A 27,770-nucleotide genomic window follows, 5' to 3' on the forward strand; every position below is an offset into this window, starting at 1 on the left:
TGAACACCAACCCCTGGTAACCTGCAAATTAAAAGAAATTTAGAGGAAGTGGTTCAGTTCTAGGAAATACACCCTTTCAGCCTTTGCTTTCTCTCTTAGGTTAGTTTATAGCTAATCGCCTGAGGCGTCCCTGCTGGTGAATGTCGATGGGGCTGTTTAGGTACGTTATATAGGCCAGGGTGTAATTCATCTAGTCTGTTGGCTTTTCAAAACTCCTCCTGACCATGTACCTAACCTCCTGCAGAGAAGGTAAATAAACACATCTTGTCATAGTGCAAAAAGTTTTTTTATTTTATTTAGTTTCTTTATGGATATCACTCCAGACAAGGCATGAAGCCACTTGATGTAAGGAGATTTAAAAAATGTCACTTCAACTAGCCAACGATAAATGTTGTTTTTCTGTTGTTGTAGTTGATAGATTCCAACCCAGAAAATGGCAATTCTTCCCCCTTTGTTAGAAGCATTGTTTATGGAATGTGAGGACTAAATGACAAAATAAAGGAAGTGAGAGTTATGAGCCTGCTGAAAGTAAACCCACTTTCTACTCTCTTTTTTAATCCAAACATAATTGCCATCTTGGGACATTTTTTATCTGAAAATGGGAAGAAGAATTACTTTTTGTGACAGGAGGTTTCTCCTTAATATCAAATTAAAATATCAAATTATTGGATTAACAGAATGTCATTTTCGAACAGTAAAGATTTTCTAAAGCCATTCCTCATTTATGTTTCTGAATTTTTTAAAGATTTTTTTTTTTGTTAATCCTGGTCTTCTGGTCGAGATTCCTCAGTTCTTCTTTGGTACAAATTATAAACGGTCTTACTAGTGACACTGTCCCCGTCTTTTAATTAGGTTTCTACTATAATAGTTTAGTTTCGAGGAGTTTTCTTGTTCTTCTGAGGTATTGCTTTCTAATTTTCTTTTTCATTTCTGTTGTTTTGATGGTATCTGCTTCCAGAACTCCCAGCTGCATGTTTACCTAGCGCTCTCATCTTTGTTTGATTGGGCAGTACCATACCTTCTGTTGTTTCCAGTTTTCCCCTCTTCATAATCAGCAGTGCGCACTTTTTCATGCTGAATTCTATTTGGATACCTTGGCTGAAGATTTTGGTTGTGTTTATTAGTATCTTTAGTTCTGTCTTTGATGGTTAACAGTTTCAGGTCATCCATGAACATTAGGTGGTTTGTTCTTCATTTGTATTAGTGAACTTGTATCTAGCTTAGCATTTTCTTAGTATAATAATATTATTATTATTATTATTAGCAGCAGCAGTAGTAGTAGTAGTAGTAGTAGTAGTAGTATTTGCGGTAGAGAAACTTAAAAGGCAATTATAATTAGGTTTTTGCATTTTTAAAACCCTATAAAAATTTGTCAAAAAATTTTTTTAAGTTGAGTCATTAAGTCAGATGTTCAGGTGGAGAATGGTTGGGTTTTGGCAGAGGAGTGGGAAGGAGGGGGGGAACATTTTCCAGGTATTCTTGCTTAACAATTTTCTCCAAATGAATTTAGGAAAGCTTTAAAAAAAATAATTAAGATTTTTATTTTCGCATAACCTGTTTTTATTAGAAAACCCGGATAAAGTTATTTTTTTGTGTTGATTTACAATGTAGCAATCCTCCATGCTATGTTCATGGCATTCTCTACTACAGATTACTTTATCGCTGTTTACTAATATGGGGGCACTTTGGTGATTTTCTCATCAGTAGGGAGATGTGATCTTGAATGGGTTTTACACTCACCGGACCTCAACCCCTCTGATTTTTATCTGTAACTAGCCTGGGTGCCTAGCTTTGTCTAGGTGTTTGAAGGTGTGTGTTGAGCAAAAAAAAAAAAAAAAAAAAGGCAGTAGGCAGGCTCGAACCCGTGAATGTGGAGAGAGATGTTAAACAAAAAAAAATGGCAATAGCGTGGGGAGGGAGTCAAAACAACAGTAGACAGCCAAGGTGAAGAGAGGTGTTAAAAAAAAAAAAAAAAGTTGTAGTAGTCAGGCAGGCTCGAACCCATGACATGACCCTTTATCTCACAGAAGAGATGTTGCGAGTTTGTCTCTGATGTATCGTTATTTTCATGGAAAGTGTTCAACTGAGCTTCAATCTATGATCCCCCCTCGCCAAACTTTCACAAGAAACACTCGTCTAGCTGTAAACACTATCAATAATTCCCCCCACTCTTTATCTGTGCCTAAACCTAAACGTAGATTCCATGAACAAAGCTTTTTTCTTAGAACTGCACGCCTGTGGAATTGTCTTCCGTTTTCCTGCTTTCCGGCTGACTACAATATGGTTGTCTTCAAATCTAACGTAAATAAGTTCTTGATGAGCCGTTCCATATAAGTTATCAACTTTACCAAATTTTCATTACTAATGATTACTATAATGTCCAATTTCTACTGTACACTCTTTAACCCTTATCCTTGAGTGGCCTCTTGGCCTTGATAATGTGGTGATGCCTATGTAAAAAAAAAAAAAAAAAAAAAAAATGACACGAAAGCGGAAAAGAAAGTGAAAGAAAATCTGATGTCTTAGCCGATGTCTCCATGATGCGACCGGAAGTCAAGTGTTGAAATTAACCGAAGTCAATCCAACGGTGACGATGACTTACTAAAATCTTGGCAAAAAAAATGGACCCCTCCTTGTACAAAATGGCCGAGTTTAGGGTGAAGGAATTAATGTTTTTGACGAATTTTTTTAATATTTGTCATCTGAGATGTCAAACTTCAAAATGATACCGATCTTGTCAGGATCCGTCGCCTCTGTCGAAAGTTTTTGCGAGACATACAAACAAAATACATATATCTATATATATATAAAAGGGAAAATGTGTGTATGTATGTTCGCTTTTTGTGTATGTCCAAGAAAGGCTTTTTTCCGAGAAGCGGTCGGTCAGCTCACAACTTCTTAAAACTTTTTATATCACATATAAATCATAATATCTACGAGTTAACAGCGGAGGTCGGCTGTCTATTTAATTTGCTCGGCTTCGAAAAGATAAATATTCAACATTTTTCGCTTGCTACATTGTGGATTAGGCTTTTCCGTATAATAAAAGCTACACTAATTCTGGTGGTATTTTTCTGGTCGTGACCGCCAGAAATGTCCGAAAGCAATCAGATTTAATCAATGTGAAAATATTTTCCTTATATCATATTGCTATTCAATTTGGACAATCCCATTTTTATGGGGAGCTGCCCCCCCCAACATCTTCGGAAAATAAAAATAAAAAAGCGTTCCCACAGTAAATGAAATACTACCCCGCAGTCAAAGTTGACCTCATTAAGTCATTAAAACGTGCACCTGCCAATTCTAAATAGTTAAAGAAATTCAAACGTGTTTCCGTTAGTATTTTCCAGTGGTCCAATGGTTAACGTCGCACGTTTTTTTTTTCACACTTTAATTTCCAACTTTGCCTCAAGGGTTCGGGTTCGATCCTCATACTTACCTACCAAGACTTTTTTTTATTTTAACCCCCCCCCCCCCCGGGTTTGATTTACCCAAAACCACACACACCTCCAAACACCCGAGCAACACCAGGTACCCCCCGCTAGTTTAAACAGACAGGTGAGATTTATATTATAGATGTTACCTCAAAGATAATGTTTATGAAAACACTTGCCAAATTATTCCTGAACTAAAGGGGACCATCGCAATCCAAACCAGAATAGTGCCGAGAGAGGAGTATGTCAGAGTTTTTGATAATTTTGTACGTTGCATCCTGGTGGGTTTATCATTGAACAGCAATAAAACAAAAACTGCTAGACATTTATGATTGGAAATGGTGAACAAGTCAGGCACAGACTGAAATTTATTTGCAACAAATATGATTGAATTGCAGAAAGAATCGTGAATTTTATTAAGAATTCAATGGATGGCATTTAATTTGAGTCGTTCTATAGTTAACAAATATCCCCCCCCCTCCTACTGATGAGACGATCGTTAAAGTGTCCCCACATATTTAATAGCGATAAAACAAAGACTGATGTTCATGACCGAAACTTGGTGGATAGACTAAAGGTATAGACAAAATTGCAGAAAGAATTGTAAACTTTATTTTATTAACAATTCTATGGTGACATTTTTGAGGAGGTAAGAGTGGAGACCTTGTAAATCCACCGTTTTTTAATTCAGTTTTGTTTTTTCGAATGGCATATCAATCTTTTTAAGTTATTGGATATGGAAATGCAAGATTTTCGGTGAATCATTTGTCCTATATGATTAAGTGAACGCAATAGGTGGGCGAAATTGTTAGTTTATACCTTTCCCAGTACGATTTTGAACTTTGACTAGCCAATCCCATAGTCCACACAGGTATCCATTACATCAATTAAACAGTCATCTTTGAGAGTTGAGTCATCACATCAGCTGGTCAGTTTGGGTGTTGATATGTGCCTCTCCAAACACTCATATTTGTAAAGTGTGATGAGTCAAAAGTAATAAAAAAAATTAAAAAAAATTTTCATCATCTGACAAGTACGTCAATTTAAGCCTTATGAAAACATACAATAAAGATAAGGATAATAGTCTAACTAAAAAAAAAAAAATGAATGAAAGCAGAAGACGGTTTGGAACAAATCTCAAATAGATTTTTTCCCCCCTTAATCAGCCACTTAGCTTCTTTCCTTCTTCCGTGTAGATCTTGTTAGACTGGTTGGCTGCTTTGTGTAAGCCAATGTCAGTGCTGCAGACTGGTTTTGCATGCACTTAACAAAATGAGCTCAAATCCTGCTGTAACTCATGACCAGCTGCTCTGTCATCTTGGTTCTGCTTGATTCTTATTTATGACGTATGTACTCGTCACAAGATGTCATATTTCAACAATCATCTAAATTGATGAAGTAGTTTTATTTTTATAAAGAAAATCATTTTTAAACGATTTAAAGCGATTGAGGTGAAACCGGTAGCATTACAATGCTGATCTCGCAAGTTTGAATTATTGTGGACTCATCTACCTTCATGTTTTGTTTTCAAGATGTCAATGCGAGACGGTCCCTTTTTGCTTACTTATAAAATTTGATTTTCTTGGTTAAAAACAAAACTGCTTGATCAATTTATCAATTTGGAAATATGACATGTTCGCTGACGTACATCATAAAGAATTTTTTTGTACCTTTCGTTTTTTTTTTGTTTTTTTGTTTTTTATTAGGCTGAATTCTAAATAAGAACCGTTTTTGCTTTTTATTATTCATTCATTTATTTACTTATTAATTTATTTAACTTAAATACTTCTGATACAAAATGGGTTTGGAGAAAACCCGGAAACAAGAGCAGATATGTATGCGTTTTTGAATTTTTGAGATGAAGATTGATAATGTTTTATTTAGATTGTTTGGACTATTGTTCTCATCTTGTTTGTTATTCTGACAACATTTCGGCCAATGTAACCTCCGACCTTCTTCAATTGTATCGCTTTAATAACTCTCATTGAACAATCCAAATCTATATAAATACAACAGTAGATGTATGTGCGTGTCCATCTGTATATTTGTAAATATTTAACCGATAAACTCTTAAACTAATGGTCATACAACACTGAAATTAACAGGAAATAGTAATTATACACTAAGGATGGTTTATAATAAGTAAAATCTTTGTTTGGATGGATGAATAATGTGTACGAATATATCAGCAAGTTGAAATGCAAGCTGTTCATTTTAACTTGCCAACATATTTCGGGTTTGTTTTACAATCGACAGAGGTGTGAAAAAGATGTCAAAAAACAAATATATAACAAATAAATCTTATCAAAGGCAACATGAGTTATTTTTCTACCTCACTGGATAAGTTTTTAGTGTTTTTATTTAATGCACAGGGTAGAACAATAAAGTTGTTGCCCTAAAGAAACAATACTACAGCTTTATTTTAAAACTTTTATTGAAAACATCAATTCAGGTAATTTGATTATGTAGTAGAACCGACATCTATTCAATGTTGCCAGTTTCAGCCCCAATCACCGCCTCCATACAAGTCTAGAATTAGGGGCATGCCCTTTCCACAAGTGTCGGCGGAAGCTCGCCGAATACTTGGCGGATAACGGCGATCAGCCTGGCTTTGGTGTTGTGAGAGGCCATGTTGGTGATGTTCTCAACGTATGACCAAACAAAGTAGTCCAGCAGGTTCAGATCAAGGAAGAGGGGGGGGCAGAGAGAGAAGGGTACAAAATCGTAGCACTTCTGAAGCCAAACCTGGGTCTCTTTGGACTTGTGGACCGGTGCAAAGTCCTGCTGCCACACCCAGTGTCTGCCAGCGGCCACCTGATTGCATCAGAGGATCACCACACTATTTGAAACCACACCAAAGACCATAACCGTGGCCGGAAACTTTGTTTTCATCACCCTGGGCATGCCCTCAAGCATTGAACTGTCCGGATTTGCATTTTGAGAGTGCTGGCAATGGTCCTGTTGTCATAACTTGGATCAGTAGAGAGCATGAGTTGTACAGTGGCGCATCTCCAATCTCACTTGTTGAACATTGTGTCACTTTCAGACATGATAGAAGGCTCCTATCGATCTTGGGATTTGTACACAACTGGCCAACTAGTAAATGATCTGCAACAAAAAAAAAAAAGAAATGGTTTTCATGACACGGAAATGGAATCATGTCGTCTTTTCTAAAGCATCAATTTTATCATTCCTCCCTGTAAAGTGCTTATTTGGTTAAAAAAAATAAGTATTGTTGAACGCTGCCACAGAACACGAAAAAATGGCTGCAATGTCTCTTTAGATCTTTGAAGTCTCGATAATCACTTAAAAATCCAGACTCTTATAATTTTTCTTTTCTTTTTTTTTTTTTGTGTATTGGTATTCATATTAAAAATCCTTTTTTCTATTTATTAGTATTTATTTGCTTTCCCACCAAAGCAAAATGTGACATGAAGTCGTTTTTAAAGTGGGGTTAAACCAGCTTCAAAGGCAAAAGGGCACTCTGATACTCTGGTTAAGACCAAAAATAATAATTGTCTCAGTATAGAGGGTTTTCCCTCCATTGACAAATTACCTTAAGAGTAGCATCGGAACAGATACTACACTTTGAGACATTAAATCTTTCAACGTGAACAAAAAACTTAGGCACAAGGCCATTCTATTTATTTAGAAAGAAAATACAACTTTGTTATATATGGGCCATGAAATTGCATTCACTAGTAAAAGATCTAGCTAATTTGCATATTCTTTTAAACATTCATTTTTTGTTTTTTGTTTTCTTATGGGATGATCATTTTTAGTTAACTATTACGTGTAATTATACTCATACAGATATTCTACATGATTTATACTTGCGTAATATTTGTGTAAAAAAGTTATAGAAAACAAACTTCTTTCTATATATATTTATGTATGTGTATATATATATTTGTTTAAAAAAATTTTGCCTACCAAACTTCTGTCAGTTTTTGGTCTACAGGCATGAAACTTAATATATAGGGTATTCGAACCTATGTGAAACTTTATATTTGGGGAAAATCGGTGCAAAAGTGTGAAGATTAAAAAAATGGAATTTTCCAGGTAAAGGTTGAATGTCGGCATTACAAATATTCATGCCTGACGTAATAGGTATTGGTTCATGTTTTAATTTTTAGCCTTGCAGCAAACATGTCTTCATAGCTCAGACATTAATTTCAAAGGAAAAAGTAAATCGTAAGCTAAACGTTTTGGTTTCGATTCTTGGTGGTGCAAGAGTCATTTTTTTAAACTTTTTAAATCATTATTATGTATTGGGTCCAATATAATATAATAATAAAACGAAATCTGCATTGATTAAAATATCATATTTAAGCGTATTTTACGACTAGGCAATGCCAGGCGGCCTGCTAGTAAGAAATAAAACAAAAATGGTGGTAGAAACCCACCCAGTAAATGTCACAGTAACATTTATTGGGTGGGTTTCTACCACCATTTTGTTTTATTTCTTATTTTGAAGTCTTTGTCGAGACTTCAAAGACATGGCAGCCATTTTTTCTTGTTCTTTGGTAGCGCTCAATATTACTTGTTTTTTGAACTGATAAAACATTTTACATTAAATAAAAACACTAAAACTCATCCAGCGAGGTAGAAAAGTTACTTATGTTGCCTTTGATAAGATTTATTTATTATATATTTGTTTTTTGACAATTTTTTCGTACCTGTGTGGATTGTAATACAAGCCCCATTTTTTTACTTCTTCCTGTGCATGCCCAAATTCAATTTGTTTCTTTGAGTCGTTTAATATTAAATCTTTCTTACCTATCTCTCGATAGCTACATTGGTAGGAGACACGGCTGAAGCACTGAATGTTTTGGTTTCGATTCTAGCTGATAGCACCCAAATAATCATTTTTTTTGTTTTTAAACTTTTGAAATCACTGCTATATATCAGGCACAATATAATATTCGATAGACCATTGAATCCGTAATAATAAAAACGAAATATGCATGAAGTAAAATATATTTAAGCATATTTTATAAATCGGCAAGACTGCACCCCCCCCCCACTAGTAATACATATCGTCCTTTTTTTTTTTTTCTTTTTTTTTTTTTTTTTTTTACATGGAAGTCACCACTTATCAAGGCCCGGAAGCCACTCAGGGATAAGGGTTATTGCATGTACAGTAATCAATGGGATAGTATCATAGTAATCGTTATAGTTGGAGATTTGATAAAGTGTCTTACTTAAGGGGGCGGTTCATCAGGAATTTGTTTATGTTGGACTTGAAGACATCCAAGTTGTAGTCAGGTGGGAAACAGGCAAACGGAAGAGAGTTCCACATGCATGCACTTCAAAGAAGCTTTCTTCATGGAATCTACACTTTGATTTAGGCACAGATAAAGAGTGGGAAAATTATTGACAGTGGTGTCAGCTAGACGGGTGTTTATTGTGAAAGATTGGCGGAGGGGGGGGGGAAGAGATTGGAGCTCACACGAGCATTTTCCATGGAAATAATGATAAAACAAAGACAGGATCGCAACATCTCTTCTGTGGGAGAGAGGTTGAAAAGTTCAGAAACATTATATTAGGTATGAATCTGAATTAATACGAAAATGGAAACAGCTCAATACTCTTTCCATGTCATAAACGCATCACATATTTTGAATTCTAACGACTGTGAATTGTTGGTGAAAAAAAAAATATTCTTTCCACCATTCACCAATAGGAGTCATTGTCAAGATACACCTGAAGATGTTTGGAGGTTACATCGGCCGAAATGTTGTGAAAATAACAACTAAAGAGAACACCAGTCCAAACAACTCTGATAATACAGATGTGCATGTGTATTCTAAATTTGAGCTTAATGACTCATCAGCAGCAGCAGCACCATCGTCATCGGTTTATGTCCATCTTACATGGATGGCTTTAAGGAATTAACTTCCAAAGCAGTTTACCTCTGGTCAAGTCTTCATTTCTCCTCCTTCCTTCGGGTCCATTTTTATCACTTTTCATTTACCTTGGCCTTCACCCTGTGAACTGAACCTGCTATCTCAACTGTTCTACATCTACTAACCCTCAAAACTCTGATCCATTCTTTCAACGTGACCTGGTCCTGGATATGCCCTTAAACTATATCCAGTGGTGAGGCCCCAGCTTGCGGGCTTTGTGGAGTGTGGAACCACCCTTTAATTGTCATTGCTGCCAGGTCCACTCTGACCCGGAGTGGTAGTACGTGTTAGGGTCCCAACTATGGGTTAAATAGAAATCGACTTGAAAACAACACATATATTCTATTAAAAAAATTTTCTTCAAAATCTTTGGATTCGGCATTAAATAACCTGAAAAGGGTTGATATGCCCTAAAACAAAAACAACCAACCATTCAACGTGACCGAAATCTCCCGTTCTGCACATATCTCCTTATACTATTTAAATTTAATCTTCCATTGAGGCCATGAGAACTAAGCCTGTCTAAATTAACATTACACATCCATCATATGATTCTTCTATATTCAATGCATGTCTTCAACTTTCATTACCAAGGATTCAAACCGGACTGTTAGTTGCTGGATATATTTAGTTTTAAAAACGACAGTTGGTGTGAATTTGATTAAGTTGTATTATAAGGCTGTAAAGTCAGTTGATTTATCTGAGTTTTTATTTATTTATTTTTGTGGGTCAGAGAGAGGGAGAGGGGGAGGATGGATAGCAGGATTTATTTGAATCCGGTCAAAAACTTATTATACCATCTGATCTTTCAAGGTCATCTTTTATCTGATAATCTTTTAAATGCAGACTCTCATCAGCTTTGATTTGATTCCAGCATGACCCATGATTTTACATAAATGAATGCAGTTGAAAATCTTTGCTTAGAAGTCATAGCTGATTGTTCCTATTTACAATGCCTCCCCACGGGACAGAGTTAGACACCAGGGTCGTTTTTAATGTGGAGAAAAGGAACAAAAATAAAAATTGTCTCAGTCGTGAAGGTTTTCTTCTCCATTGACAAAGAACAAGAAATTGAAGTGTAGATCTGAAGAACAGATGGTATTTATTTGCTCCCCCACCGAGCAAATTAGGCACAAGGCCGATTTTTAATGTGAGGAGTGAAGGTAGGGGGAAGGGAAAAAGGGGACCAGCGCCCGAGAGGTGGGAAATGGGAGCTGGTTAATGGTCAGACATGTGGGGTTGCCCCCACATCTGGTCTTTGCTAGTCATAGCTAGTCATAGCTTGCAGCATCTGCCGGAACAGATGGTATTTATTTGCTCCCCCACTGAGCAAATTAGGCACAAGGCCGTTTTTAATGTGAGGTAAAAACCAGCTCCCCTAAAAGTAGGCAAAAAGGGGGCACTCTGGTTACCAAAAATGATAATTGTCCCAGTATAGAGGGTTTCCCCTCCATTGACTGGTACAAATTGTCTTAAGTGCAGCATCTGCCGGAACAGATGGTATTTATTTGCTCCCCCACCGAGCAAATTAGGCACAAGGCCAATTTTTAATGTGAGGAGTGAAGGGAGGGGGAAGGGAAAGAGGGGACCAGCTCCCGAGAGGTGGGAAATGGGAGCTGGTTAAAGGTCAGGCATGTGGGGTTGCCCCCACATCTGGTCTTTGCTAGTCATAGCTAGTCATAGCTTGCAGTATCTGCCGGAACAGATACTACACTTTGATCTTGACCCGAAGTCATAGCTGATTGTTGCTAATATTTTTGAGACTTCTCTTTGTCTTGCATTTGTGAACAGTAATGTTATCACAGAAATGTGGGATTTCATTCGAGAGATTTAAACAATTAGGAACTGGTTCTGTGTTTATTTGTATCATGTTTTTGCTTTCCTTTCTTTTCGCTCACTTTCCTTTTCTTTTTCTCTTTATCATTCTTTTCCCACTTTGTAGTTTTTCTTTTCTTTTTTTTTGTTTCATTCATTTCCTAACTCTCGTTTCTACTCGTTTTTTTATTCTCTCGTTTGCATTTTTTTTTCTTTTAAATCGACGAGTAGAAATCTTCACGTGCCACCCACTCAAAACAACAATCAACCCAGAAAACAGCAAATGTCTTCCCTTTGTCACAAACCTCGTTTATGGAATTTAAAGACTGAATAACAAAATTAGGGGAAAGCGAGAACTACGAGCCTACTCCCTCCCTATGTTGTTCTTTTGTTCTTTTTACTATAGTTTGCTGTAATCGCTTTGAAGTATTTGTAGGTTGAACTTTATCATCATATTTGGTTTAACCTTTGTTTTAAATGCTGACATGTGTTGAACAGCTTTTAGAAATTGAATACTAAACTAATCTATCTCTGGCCATGTATTTATATATTCCTTTTTCTTACAAACCTATTCTTATCACTTCATCCCATGTTCTCCCTGTCCTTCTCCTGTCAACTGGCCCTGTTATCTCTATTGTTCTGGATCTAACCAAAGCACTCGCCCATTCTTTCAATGTGACTTAACCAACAAAGTCTCCACACGTCTCTCTATACTGTTCAGATTTAATCTTCTACTGACGTCACTATGATTATCTTTAAGACTAGCATTACACATTCGTTGTATTATTTTCGTATTGTTTTTTTTTTTTTTCTATGAAAACCCTTATTAGCCAGGTTTCACTTTCATACATCATCACACTATGCAAACATACCTGATAGATTTCCTCTTTATTAGTATTACTAGCCTGGTTACCTGGTGTTACCCGGGTGTTTGGAGATGTGTGTTGAGCAAAAAAAAAAAAAAAAGATATGGTAGTAGGCAGGCAGACAGGCTTGAACCCGTATTGCAAAGGAGGAAAAGAACGTGGAAAAAAAGAAAAAAAAACGTGACGTCTTTGCTCTTGTGCCCATTGCCAAACCGGAAGTGACGAAGGTTTAAATTAAGGCTAGTCAATCCAACGGAAATGATGGCTTTTGAAAATATCGACGAAAAAATGACTCGTCCTTGTAGAAAAGTGCCCAGTTGAGGGTGAAGGATGAATGTTTTTAGCCAATTTTTCCATATTTGTCATCCGAAGGGTCGAGCTTCAAAACGATACCGATTTTGTGAAAATTGTTGGCTCTGTCGAAAGTTGTAGGCAGGCATACATACATACATACATACATGTATTTAAACAGACAGGTGAGATTTATATTATAGATTTAAAGCATGATGCAATGAAGGATTCACCTATGATGATAATAGATTTGATAAAGTGTAGGTAGATTTTGATCAGTAGCGTCCATCTTGAATTCCATCCCATAATATTTTCAGTTTTAAATGTTTCAAGAATATCTCGGTGTTATGAACCTGTCCTTGGATGGATATTTCAGTTAGTTTTAAATACTCTTAAAGAGAGAAAAAGTAAGAAGTTTGGATTCAATTTGATTTTCAAACTTCATGAAATTCCTCCATAGAGGAGTGGTAATAAACTTTTAAAAGAGTAGAGTGGGGAGAGGTGTCATAGAAAAAAATTGTGAAAATAGCCATTTAAACACATATTATTTATTAATGGGTGTAAAAAGGTATTCATTTCTAAAGAAAATGGTTGAGATATTTGTAGAATTTCTTCTTTTTTTTTTCTTTTATTGACGTTTCACCCCAAGAGTTCTCTCCTGTCTAGTAGGCGTTCAAGTTCTCTCCTGTCTAGTAGGTGTTCAAGTTTTCTCTTTATGATAGAATTACCTTTAAATGTTATTATTCAAAGTATTTTATGGTCGATGGGTATTTATACTATAAAACACATATCCCTAACCCTTACTGACCAAGTTTCACTTCCACATATCATCAAATATACCTGATAGACTTTTTTGTTTTTATCAGTATTATTTCAAACAGAACGCAACATACGAAAATTAAAACAAAACAAAACGTTTTATACTGCATGTTGTTGGAATAGTTTAGCTTCTCTTAATAATCAGCATTTTAATTGATTTGTTGGAATCTAATTGGCAGGCGTCACTGCCCACGTGCAATTTTGTGCAGACTTATTTAGATGAATGTGCTGATTGTCTCGTGAATCTTTAATGTTGGCAGTTGTTTTCTCTGTTTAAATGATTGAATACCTTTGTTTGAAGCTGATTCTTCTCATGTATCAATAGTTAATACGAGAGTTGTTCCAAACGTAAAGCCTTATATATATTTTTGATTTTGTTGTTGTTCCTTCTTATGAAACGGATTTTTAATTTAATTATAATTTGATTTTTAAATTTTAAATTATCAATCACATTACTTAATATATATAAAAATTGTTCATTTAGTTTATATATATATATATATATATATATATATATATATATATATAAACTAAATGAACAATTTTTATCAATTTGAGTTGATTTTATCACTTTTTTTCCTACCGGATTATCATATTACCACTGGATTTTAAATTCTGACTGTTGGATTCCTTTTTAAGAATTTCCTTTTCGCTTTTCGGATTATCATTGAAAGAGTCTTCATACAAGCAGGAATGTTATTTCCGGTTTGTCTTTGTTCTTTTCCATATTTCCCATATATTTTTCGCATTTCTTTACATGTTTCTTAACGGACATGAACATGTATGACTATCATAAATTGTAGTTTCATCTAATACCTGAACCAGCAAATTCTTACTTAGCTACAATTATAATTTGCCAATTTCTTTCTGTCCTTTGATAAGAAGAATAGCAAGAACAGCATTCTTTGAAACTCTGAGGAATAAGGACTTTAAACATTGTTTGCGGAAGTATTGTGTCAAATAATAAATTTAATTATAAAGAGCTACAAAGACAGGAGTGATACCATTAAAATGAGCGACCTTTTGTGGTCCAGAATTTATTTTTCTACATAGTCACCACCATTATTAATGCACTTTTGTCATTGATGAACGAAGGCTGTGCATGGGCATTCAGAGCCTGCTTTTTCATACGAGGGTCATTCCAAAACTAAAGCTTCCTATTTTTTTAACTCAAAAAGTTGAAGCACTATGAAGACAGGAGTAATATTATTAAAACAGGCTACCTTTTGTGCTCCAGGATATTTTGCAAAGTCACTACGATTCTCAGTGCACTTTTGCCAGGAATTCAATGACGGATCTCTGTTTCTGACGCACGTCCATGACCAGAGTTGCTTTATTAGTCTCACACTGTCAATATCTGCAACAGAGAGATAAAACTTTTAGGTCATGAATGTGTGTGTTCAGTCATAACAATGCAGTTTGTAATCCCTCTGATCCATTCGGGCATAATAAAAAAAAATAGGCATTATGAATGAAAATGGTTAGGCATTCACATTATGAATGAAAGTGGTTAGGCATTCACATTATGAATGAAAGTGGTTAGGCATTCACATTATGAATGAAAGTGGTTAGGCATTCACATTATGAATGAAAGTGGTTAGGCATTCATATTATGAATGAAAGTGGTTAGGCATTCACATTATGAATGAAAGTGGTTAGGCATTCACATTATGAATGAAAATAAAAGAACCCACCTTTAACCTCTATACAGATCATTTTCAGCATGGAATCAATTTGGTTGAGATGTAACATACAGATAGAATTTTTATCCTGGCAGAATACAAAACCGACTTCGCAATCTAGTGATGGAGGATTTTTTTTTTTTTTCACAAGTTTTGGTTTCGGTATCAATTCAAGCTGACACACCCAAGTCTTATGGGTGTATTTTTAATTGCAACTTTATAATATATAAAAGTCTAAAGAACATTAAATCTATAATGATATATATGAAATCTACAAGAATTAAAATATCGTATTTAAGCATACTTTACAACCAGGCTATGCTGGGCGTCCCTGCTAGCTTAGATAAATACTTTTGCAGTTTTAACAAAAGAGCTACAATAATATCAAAGCATCTCTATTTTTGCTGAACATCTACAGAATGCCAGCATCAATATATTACATATGAATGAGTCCATTGTGGAATTTCCACAGGTCCCGCTAGATTGGAGTATTGTATTAACTCAGCTGCACAATGATAGCTGGTTAGTTGGTTGTATCATACAAGGGTCATTCCAAAAGTAAAGCCCTTTTTTTTTTTTTTTTACTCAAAAAGTTAAAGAGCTATAAAGATGGGAGCGGTACCATTAATTCATTATAAGTCATTAGCGACCTTTTGTGTTCCACAATTTATTTTTCTACATGGTCTCGATCATTCTCAATGCACTTTTGCCAAGAATTCAATGACGCATCTCTGCTTCTGACACACGTCTATGACAGGAGCTGCTTTCTTAAAGTTTCACATCGTTAATATCTAGATGAAACTCTCAGGTCATGAATACATAACTTCAGTCATAAAAACAATCCAATTTGCAATGCCTCTGATCTATTCAGGAAGAATTTTAAAAAATAGGTGGCATTATTTTTGGAATGCCCCTCATAATTTACTAAGACTTTACAGTGTTCATTTCCTGTTACTAGGTGAGCATGAGGAGACTGTTCTCACAAATCCTTGCTGCTTCTTTTTATGTCCACCGAAATTAACCTATGATCTTATTTGAATAACAAGTGCTTTTGGTATTGCTCAGCAACATCTCCTTATTAGCTAACAATTGTTTTTCATTGCTATTTCCATGGAAGGCATTCAACTGAGCTTCCGTCTGCAACTTAGCCTTAAGACACTAGCTGGCAGCCCATCATTGCCCAGTCATACAATAAGCTTAAACATGATATATCAATTAATGCAGATTGTGTATGTATTATTATAGAATCAATCCTCTATTGATTATCATATACTAGCAGGGGTACCTGACGTTGTGAGTGTGGTGAGGTGTGTGTGTGTGGAGGGAGGGGGTAAATCAAAACAATAATAAAAGGGAATATAAAGAATAAGAGAAAAATCGGAAAAAAAAAACAGTGAACGTGATGGAAATATAAAAGAAGGGAAAGTAAAGAATAAGCAAACGTAAAAAAAAATGACATAAATAACCCTGTTTAAAATCGAAAAAAACAAAAACAAAAAAAAAACAGCGAACGTGATGAAAAAATTAAAAAAAATAAAATAAAGAATAAGTGAACGAAAAAAATGGCATAAATAACCCTGTTTAAAATCGAAAAAAACAAAAACAAAAAAAAAACAGCGAACGTGATGAAAAAATTTTTAAAAATAAAATAAAGAATAAGTGAACGAAAAAAATGGCATAAATAACCCTGTTTAAATATTAAAACTTTAACAATAAAAAATGTCCGTTCTGTCGGCGCAAACATGCAACCTTAAGATAACGATGCTGCCACGATGACCACTGCTCTACGATAGCGTCAACAAAGTAACGTTTTTTCTTTATTTAAACTAATTCAAGAAAGAACGTTATTCGCGCATGCGTATTTGGCTAAATTGTCATGAAGGAACGATTTTTTCTACCATCCTCATTGCAAACGTCTATTTCTATAGGAAATCATTGACTTTTTTTCTAATTCTCACATACTATTCAACCGAGACATCGCCCTTTCAGATGATGCCGATTTCAACCTGGTCAATACCGCTGAAAAAAGTTTTAGGCAAACATACATACATACATACATACATACATACATACAAACAGATAGGTGAGACTTATATCAGAGATTACAAGGAATAATTTGCCTGGTGGACTAATTTTTAAATAATAAAGATAATGTCGTTCATCAAATTCTGTCTGTTTGTTTACAATATCACATCAGTTTGTATTTGGGCTTGACGATGAATGCCCTGGAAATTCATTTCTGATTAATGTTTAGTTTTAAAATATCCAAACGAAGAAATGATTTGCAGCAATTTTAAATGGTACCTTTTCTTGTAAATTGAACTCATTAATATGAAAAAAGATTAAAATAAAATTGTGAGGTACACCAGGGCTTGAACAGGGGACCATTCAATCTGTAGTCGAATCCTCTACCACTAAGCTATATCTCCAGATTATAATAAATGTGTTTGCTTTTTATAAGAAGAAATGATTTGCTGAAATTTTATTATTTCCCTTAGCTGGTGTAATGTAAAATATCCCCCTGTAGAAATTATTCTCTTTTTATCTATAAGTGAGAAAACTATTTTTAAGATCAGATGTTTTCAATTTTTTATATCTATCAGATGAATTTCTATATAAAACATATCTAAGAACACTCTCAGGCATATAAAGTAGCTTTCTGTAAAATTTGCAAAAGATAGGTTCAGCCGTTTCAGAACCTATGAGGAACTCTCTCTCTCTCTCACACACACATACACACACTGACTTTTATATAATAGTAGAGATTCACAGCAAGAACTTGTATTGCTACCCTTCAAAGAATGCTCTATTTTTGTTCCATGAGCCTAACATCAAATGGAATTTGCATGAACAGAGTTTCTTTCCAAGAAGTTCTCATCTGTTAGGTACGGCCAATTATGGTGGAAAAAAAGAAGGGGACATGGTTTTGAAAGCCGGTTTATCATAATTTTTTTGTAGGTTTCCGATTATTTTTTCATTGTATTTGAAAGATTAAAGTCTAAAGTTAATTTCCCAAAAGAAAAAAAAAATATTTGTACATGTGAAAAACAAGTTATAATGAAAAGGGTTTTCACGACGACATTTTGAAACTGACAAATTCAGCTAAATTTTGAAGTTAAAAAAATTAATTGTAAAAATCGGTTGAAAGATAAATATTAGTTTTCTGGATCTATTTCAACGATAATTAGTAAAGTCCTATGATATTGAATTAAATTTAAAAAAAAAAAACACCCTGTTTGTACAAAAATGGCTTAATTAGCCCCCAAAAGCAAAAGATTCTGGCTTCACACAGGCAAAACAAAACAAAGTCATCTAAGAATGCATTTTACGGAAGCCCAAAATGTCAAAGTCAAAAGGTTGTCTGAAAATGACGTCAGGTGGTTGGAGGAAAGGAGGGAGGTAGGGAGTGCTGGTTTTCTTTTTCTTTCCCCCTCCCCCCAGCCGTGCATCTGTACATTCCTATCATGAACGTTTGTATAATTTTTACCATTTTTTAATTTATTTTTCTGTGTTCCTGCTTTTAAATTAAAAAAAAAATTGTTTTATTTTTGGAGAGTATATAAAACTTATGTTACACATTCATTCAAGCAAGGAAAATATTAGAATTTTACATATAAATATTATGCAAAACATGTAATCTAAAAAAAAAAAGTAGAAATATTTTTTGTAATCATAATAATTTTATAATTTTTTTGTGTGAAAATCTTTTGCAATTATAATTTTTTTGCCTGTGAAAATATTAAATAAACAATGCTTAATTCAATGACAATATCTGTAGTTCGAGAAATAAATTTTCTTTAACTTGTATCTAATTGATTAATACACACTTAAGGCATTTTTTTTTTCGTAATGTGCCTGAAAAAATGAATTGTTACAATTTACAATACTTTATTTTCATAAAAAAGCAAAAGTAAATTCATTCATTTTTTTTTTTACTACTGAAAACCATAACTTTAGTAAAGGTGTTTTTTGTTTAAACAAAATAATACATTTTCATTAAGATTCAGATAAAAATAATGTGTTCATTATATTATGTAATCATTATTTGATAAATACTGAAAATTTCATTAAAATTGGTTAATTTCCTGATTTTTGGTGAATTTTTAAGTAAAGAGAGGGGTCAAAATGTATAAACATTTTGAGCATCAGCATTCATTTTGCACGTACCTATCATCCGTGGAACACGTTACCACAGAATTGCTTCCCTGCGACTTTAGACCTAGTCATCTTTAGACCTAATATAAATACTTGCCATAAACTGTCTTCATAAGTAATCAAATTTTGTTCATTCCAGTTATCATTTTCAATCCTCTCATAATATTCTGCATTGTTCAATCAACAATCTCTCCATCTTATTAACTCTTATCCTTGAGTAGATTTTAGCTTTGATAAGTGGTGAATCACTAGTAAATATATATATATATATATATATATATATATATATATATATATATATATATATATATATATATATATATACACTGAGAAAAATTGTTTGGACCTTTATACAATTATTTGTAATTTCTTCTTTCTTTTTTTTTTTTTTATATATCAGTTTTCATTTTTTAGCAACTAAGAATTAAGATAAAACATGGCTAACCCAAAGCCATGTTTATATCTAGATTTTTATTTTATTTTATTTATTTCATTCTATTTTACTTATTTTCTTTTTGTAATTTCTTTAATGTCTTGATATAATCTAACCTAATTCTCTTGATTCTGGGTTTAGATCATAACGCATCAACAAGGGTTCTCAATCTGTTCTGCTCTTTAGCAGTTGATCGAAGTTCTCCCACATACCATATATGGTCATTCGGTATAGTTTAGGTCTCGTTGATTTTGCTTCAGCCTTAGTGTCCAGCAGAGAGTCTTTCTTGTAATGTTAAAAACAGGTTTTCTCGAGGTCTGCCCTATTTCCTTTTCTTGATCTGAATGTTAACTGGTTGCTATTTTCCTATTCCCGAAGATCTTTGTGATAATTTTGCATAGTCATCATTTTAATTGCATCTTTATATAAAACACGTGTTCGTGGGACGTCAATAATAATGGTAATTTGGCATTGATATATATATATATATATATATATATATATATATATATATATATATATATATATCATGTACCAGAAATAATGGGTATATAAACACTCATACAACCTAATATTTACACTGATTAAATTACATGCAACTGCTCCTACTACTAGTGCTCGTATATTCTAGACTAACGGGGTGTGTGTGGGGAGGGGGGGGGGCTATACCCGGTCGTAAAATACGCTTAAATATGATATTTTAATTTGTCCAGATTTCGTATATATTATTATTGAGTTATGATTTCAAAAGTAAAAAAAAATATTTAGGTGCCATCACTTAGAATCGAAACCGAAAGCAAAACTGTAGCATTCAAAGCTGGTGACGTTACCACTGTACCAACATGACACGCATACGAACTAATTAAAAATAAATTAAGGTGAATGTATAACGATTTTCTTTTCATCTTGACCCTTTAAAAACTATTTTAACCGGCTAAAGACCCATAAAAGAATGGTTCATAAAAAAAATCAAATCATTTGAGGCCCTTAGCGCCACTCTGTGACTTTTAGTTTTGGAAGAGATAGTTTGCAAAGGCAGATAGACAGACAGACATAGCAAGTTTTATAAATTAGATTATTATTTGTACTCACTAGGAGTTCTCACACAGGTCATCATCAGAGATTGCTCGCTGACAACAACTGGTGGTGTTCCCTGGAGTCTGGATGACAACAAGTCTCCCCAGATTTCCAGTACTCTCCACCTCTTTGAATTTGCATTATCATAAGTCTTTTGCCAATGACTTCTTGCTGGCATTGATCACTGGTCTTTACTGGAATTTGGGTGGTAATAAGCCTTTCCAAAATCCTAATCTCCTTTGTACCCATCCAATGGAGGGCTGGTTGGTGATTTTCATCTTTGATCCTCTTTGACCATCAAGTGTTGTGCCAATCGATTTGAAGTGAGGGTTGGGGTTACAATTTTGCGGTTTCAGTTTTCTTGGTTACATCCTTTTGTTTTAATTGTGTTACATTTTCTATATGGCTGGTAAGTGTTTATCATCATCATCATCATCATCATCATTATTATTATTATTATCATTATTATTATTATTATAACATTTTGTCTCCTTTTTTTGTTTTTGTTTTTAGGAAAGTGTTCCAGTGTACCACCCTTCTCCAAATGTTAGTCGACCAGCCAACCTTTTAACAGAAGAAGAACAAATTAAAATTGCACAACGGTTAGGACTGATCAACCATTTGCCAACAGGCGTGTATGATGGCAGCAAGAAGGCCCGAGAGTAAGTATTTACCCTTGCTTAAAAGTTTATTTATTTTTGCTTTCGTGAAGACATTAAATGCTGATGAAGTAGAATGATTTACTCTGTATAAATAGCGGCTTTATGTCATAATCTATATTAATAATGGTCACCAACCGCTGGTTCACTGATGGTAAGTGCAAATTTTTTTTTATGGTTTATTAAAAACATTAGGACATTATCTCAATTTTTACAATGCAATTAAAATTGAATAAAAAAGAAAGCCTTATTTATATCTCGTGCAATGAAATCTTAAAGCTAAACTAGAGTCATTCTTATTACGAACTGATTTTGAGTTTTCTATAAATAATCATCATCATATCGTATGAATCCAAAGATTCTGTTTTGGTATTCTCATCCATCCATAGCCTTGAGCCCCTGGAGGAGCATAGGCCGTCTACAACTCTTTTTGTAGATGTTTTTGTAGCGAGAAGTTCTTTTTACAGGGTGAAGGTGCTGGCCCCATGCCCAACCTTCCCAGAAGGTACATACAGCGCCTAGCCTTCCCAAATGGTCACCCATCTGGTGCTGGCCAGGCTCAATGTTGCTTAATTTTGGTGATCTGGTGAGAACCGGTGTGCCAACATGATTGTGCCGTACTGTTTTGGTATTGGTTTCCCCGATATTTTTCTAGTTAGAACTCTTTCTAGAAAGTACATCAGATACTAACCAGAAAGAGGGACCAGGTGAAGGTGACCAACATCCTAAGTGAAAGTTATTTTGTGGAACAAACTGGATTCAAACATGAAACGCCCAGTTCATCAGTCTGTGTTGTTAATCGCTTGACCACTGTTACCTCCTAAACATATATATATATATATATAATGTATAATTAGTTATATTTTTTGGAAAAAAGGATTCCAGCAAAGTGCTCTATTATAAGGAAAAATCTGAAAATAAGAACGTATTATTTATGTTTTATTTACAGATAAGTCATCGGTACCGTCGGTTTCAAACCTGATAATAGGGAACCGTTTTAGATACCCATATCAAGCTCTCTTCAGCCCATACTCATATTGGCTGAAGAGAGCTTGATATGGGTATCTAAAACGGTTTCTAATTATCAGGTTTGAAACCGACGGTACCGATGACTCATCTCATCTAAACTTTCTGTAAATAAAACATATATATAACCAATAAATAAAAACCAAAATAAAAAATATATAAAAAGGCAACAGAAAAATAATCCATTTAACAACAGAATTTCTCTTGACAACGATCAATGATCGAAAGCGCTTGAGGAAAATGGCTGACAAAAAATCACTCAGCAACTTAATACACAACTTAGCAACTGAAACGAGAAAAAAAAATGCTCGCCAGATCAAGAAAATCAAAAGGAAAAGTAACGAAGAAAGAAAACTGTCGTATTTAATCAATTGAGCCTTGATAACGACTTGCTGCCAATATATATATACACACACACACACACACACACACACACTAGTCTATGAAAAAGCAGTGAAAATTTTTATTTCATTTTCAGCAACATATTTGTACAAAAAGATATTTTCATTTACCACAGCAGTTAAGACTCCATGTTGATCTCAACTTGAAATAAACACAGCTCTGTCTTGCAGTGTCATTATTATGGTAAAACTGATTTTGTATCAATTAGGTTTCAAAGACTCCAGAAAATAAGCAAAATGAAAGAAACTATTTTGAGTCTACATGGTTTTTTCCTTTTGATATAGGGAAAGATTTATTAAAAAAAAAAGGGGGGGGGGTACTAAATATTTTTTTTTTTTGGTATGTTTTTGATTTTTGTTTTTTTTTACAAAATGTTTTAATAAAAGAACAAACAGGAATATATCATAGTGAAAAACGTGTAATACTTGAATAAATGTTGAACTCCCAATTTAATTTCTTCAAATAATTACACAACTTTGTTACTTTTAAATGAATGCATTATATATTAATAAAAAAATAAGTGTTCCTATTATAATTGTTACATAGATGTATGTAGCTTTTTTTTTCTTTCTCAATTCATCCGCAAAATTTTAGCCTATACATTTAGTGGTTCATGAAATCCAAAAGGTTGACAAGCCCTGAACTAAATCAGTGGTTCTCAAGTGTTTTTTTTTTTTTTAGGGTCTGGGCCATGATCTAAAAAAGTAAAAATGTTGTGTCCATTTTTGAGTAAGCATACTCAGCAAATGTTTTCCTTTAAAAAAAAAAAAAAAGAAGAAAAAAAATTATATATATGCTAGAACTACCCGCTGTTGCCTGGTATTAAACGTAACATTAAATTTCTTTAAAAAGAATGAATTAAAAAAAGAAAACGAAAGAAACTGAGACATGTACATGCGAATATTTTTTTTTCTAAACAGTTCAGTTCTTATAAGTAAAAAAAAAAATACTCGAGCTGAGATCGAAACCAGAACCCAAAGACAGTAAGTCAAGTACGATAACCATTAGGCCAGCTTGTCATCATCTTTAAAAAGTGTTTTTAAACCCACTTATTTTTAACATAAGGAAACTATCATGTGAATGATTCATGCATAGAAAAACAGAAAAAAATCTGATGACCCCACAAGTACCAATTTTTAGATTTTGACTCCTTAGCAGCCTTTTTTCTAGATAAAAACTGATTAAAAAGTTTTTCACATGTCTGAATACCCTATATATCAAATTTCAAGTCTGTAGATCAAAAATTTGTTGAGTATATAGGTTGAGAAGTGTCCTCATACACACAGATTCTCACTTTTATATATATATATATATATATATATATATATATATATATATATATATATATATATATATATATATAGTGACTGCCAAATTTATGGAGTGTTTTTGATTTTTGTAACAGTTTGTCCTTAAAAATCTACCAAAAATCAGGTAATTATCTAATTAATATAAAATTTTCACCGATTAATAAGTAAAGGATGCACTTTTTATGAGTGTAACTTTTTTTTCATATTCGTTGTATAAATATATTTTGTGGGACTTTATGCCCCCCCCCCTCATTCGTCATTTATTCCTTGTTTGGGTCCTTTAAGTCTAAGCGATCCACTAAGCACACACTTATTTTGTGGTAGGAGGGTTAACGAGTATACATAACCAAAAGGCAAAAAAAGAAAAAAAAAAAAAATTTAACATGGAGCCTTCGATATCGAAGAATGAAATCCGAACTTTGAATGTGTTTATTTTTTTTTCATCTTTTGAATTTTGAAGTGTGAGATTCATTGAATATGTTATCAATAATTATTACCTTTTGGATGAGGATAAAAAGAAATATTTTTTTTATGAAAATGCTAAAATAGGCATACTTGATTTATGCAATAAAGAATTGAGGAAAATGCAGTATGATCTAGTTTATGGAAAAACAGTGTGGTTCATTGGTTATTATTAATTAGAAAATAAGAAAAAAAAAATGATTTTAATCATAAAATTAAAAACTGACTAAAAGTGATATTAAAACTGAGAAATATAATGCCAAAAATTTATGCTTGATGTAAGAATAGAAAAAAAGCAGTTTTTCTTTACTTATTATTATATAGTATTAGGAAAAATTTAAAGGTTGATTTATCAATTATTATGAAGGAAAAAATTATAAAGCTAAAAATAACATATTTCACCATAAATGGCGTTTGTAATTATAATTTAATTCAATTATTTAAAAAAAAAATGTATTTGCCTGGCTAGTTACATTAAAATTCGTGAAAATGCTTAAATAAATATTTAGGCGCAACTGGGTTCCCATACCTAAAATCCAATATGGCGGCAGTAAGCACATGTTTCCTAAAATGTACAAGATCATGGGAAAAAATTGAATTATTTGAATTTATTTAAATATAGGTAATTTTATTCTAATGTCTTTGCATACTCTTACAGCTATTCATAGTAAACTTTATTTAGACATAAAAAAAGTTGGTTTAATTGATTCGAAAACCTTAAAAAAAAATACTTACATTTTGTTGACATTCGGCTGAAAATGGGTCAAATGCGTTTTTTGAAATATTTAAATCTTAAAATTCTATTAAAAATTATAGAAAAGTATTATATTATTCTGCTTTTAACATAATAAATTTTAAGGTTTTATCTTTCTGGTAAAACCAAAAGTTTTTCAGAAATATATATATATATACTAGCGGGGGTACCCGGCGTTGCCCGAGTGTTTGTTTCCGGGACGGGGGGGGGGGGTTTAAAAATGTTATGGTAGGTAAGTAGGAAGGATCAAACCCGGAGTCATGAGTAAAAGTAGGAAAATAAAGTGTGAAAAAATAAACAAAAAAAAAACATCTGCAACGTTAACAGTTCGGCCATCAAGAAAAGTCCATTCCAGTTGTTTAGGAAAAAAAAAAAACAAAAAAAAAAACGACTACGGTAGGTCGGCGCGAACGTGAAAATATAATGTGAATTGTCCAGCACGCTAACCACTACGCCACAGAGCATTGCAGCTTAGTTTAGTGATTTTAAATAACTTCACATGAAAGAACTACGAAGCCAAACCGGTGTTCTCTTCTCAACTGTTCCTTGTGAACGATCCCCAAACGGTGTTAAGTGGTGGCAGGGGGAGGAGGAATTTATTAGAGAGAAAATATTTTACCACTTCCATTGATCTTAACCGATTTTGGCCGTGACTTCTCAGCAGAAAAAGTATAGAAATCTAAGATTATCAACGAATTTGAGAAATAATAAGCCTATAACACACCTCAGATATTGTTCTGCCGTTTGTGCATATTATATTTGCATGAAATATCTTGATTTTTAATCCTATTAATGTCAAAATCAGACGGGGGAAAAATGAGTTCATTTTATTTATATAGAGATATAATTTCTTTTTCAAAATAGAATTTGCTTAGTGAAACTATGAAGTGGTCAGTTATTTTCCTATAATGACTGAAGTTTCACGCAAAAAATCAACATTATCTTTATTTATATATAAAAGGCACTTTGTGCGTGTGTCTGTGAGTTTGTTCCCTATGAACGGCAAAATAGTTAGGCCAATTTTTTTTAACTTCACACAAATGTACTTTATGTGTCTAGGAATGTTCTTAGATAGGTTTTGTATTGGAATCCCTCTGATAAGTATTGATAACCAAAAAAGTCCGATTAAAGAAGAAACAATTCAATTTGGACCAAATTTAACACCCTTATACAGCCTTACATCATGAGTGCATTTGAGAAGTTTTATCATCTCACAAACAGAATAGCCCAGCGTATAAAATCAACATTATGTTCTTTGATAAGACAGAAGCGTGTTCGAAATAAATGTTTCTGTTTAGAGCACAACTGAACCATGATATTTGACTTTTGCATTTTAAACTTTAATGCAAGCTATTATATAAATATAATTTTATAAAATCAGCAGTAGGTTCTGTGCAATGTAGACTACAATGTATTGTGGACTAAGTTACTGTGGGGAGGCATGTGAAGTTTCCTGCCCATGCACTGCAATGGGTCCCCAGCTAGAGCAGGCAATCAATCAATTTGATTGAAAAATGGGCAATTTCACTGATTTTGATGATAATAAAGTATTGGAAATGTAGAATATTCGTTGATTCTAATTCAATCTCGGGCAATGTTAGGTCTCCCTGCTAGTTTTAATATTTAAATAGATAGACGCTATATATCTCAGCTTAAAAAAAATATTTAATTATTTCAATAAAAAATTATTTCAATAGAAAGGAACAAAAGAAACAACTATTACAACTATAAAGTTGGACAGTTTCACTTCCGTTTTTTTTTGGGTTTTTTTTTTTTACATAGACGTCACCACTTATCAAGGCCGATAGGCCACTCAAGGATAAGGATTAAAGAGTGTAGAGTAGTCAAAAGGACAATATAGTAATCGATAGTAATGGAAGTTCGGTAAATTTGTTAACCTAAGTGGAACGGCTCATCAGAAACTTGTTCACGTTGGACTTGAAGACAACCATATTATAGAAAGCTGGAAAGCAGGAAAACGGAAGACAATTCCACAGGCGTGCAGTTCTAAGGAAGAAACTTTGATCATGGAATCTATGTTTAGGTTTAGGTACAGATAAAGAGTGGGGAAAATTATTGATAATGTTTTCAGCTAGTCTAGTGTTTCTTGTGAAAGTTTGGCGAGGGGGGACCATAGATTGAAGCTCAGTCGAACACTTTCCATGAAAATAACGATAAAGCAGAGACAAACTCGCAACATCTCTTCTGTGAGACAGAGGTTGCAGCGAAGAGAAAAGGACATCTCCCACCAGGCCATGAAGTCTATTTTGAACTCTATCAAGGCAGGACAAGTCTTTTCTAGCAGCTCCTGCCCATATGTGGCAACAGTACTCCATCCTTGGACGTATCTGGCTCTTATATAGATAGAGAATTGCATCAGCAGTGAGATATCTACTGGATCGATAGAAGGATCCGACCATTTTTCCAGCGGCCTTGGCAACAGATTTGATGTACGTATTCCATTTAAGATCAGGAGTAAAGGTCAAGCCCAGAAGCCTGTCAAAACTTGAGGCCTCCCCAAGACGAGAGCCATTCATTTCAATTGATGCCAGATGGGGATCAGAACGTTGATGATGTAAAGATAGAAGCTTGGTTTTAGATGCATTAAAAGTAACCAGCCACTCCTTTCCCCATTGTACAACGTGATCAAGATCAGAGGAGAGAGAATCGGAGAGA

General features: G+C 33.8%; 1 protein-coding gene across 1 annotated transcript in view; it reads left to right on the forward strand.

The window, feature by feature from the left end:
• LOC145280038 (RING finger protein 11-like) overlaps window positions 1–27,770 on the forward strand; it is a 202,648-nt gene that overhangs the window by 152,916 nt on the left and 21,962 nt on the right. Inside the window, exon 2 of the mRNA XM_080131703.1 lies at window positions 20,995–21,143. Coding sequence (XP_079987829.1) covers window positions 20,995–21,143 — 149 coding nt within the window. The remainder of the gene's footprint in view (window positions 1–20,994; window positions 21,144–27,770) is intronic.

This window comes from Euprymna scolopes, chromosome 7 (assembly GCF_053919585.1).
Source record: "Euprymna scolopes isolate OS-2025 chromosome 7, ASM5391958v1, whole genome shotgun sequence".
Taxonomy (NCBI): Eukaryota; Metazoa; Mollusca; class Cephalopoda; order Sepiida; family Sepiolidae; genus Euprymna; species Euprymna scolopes.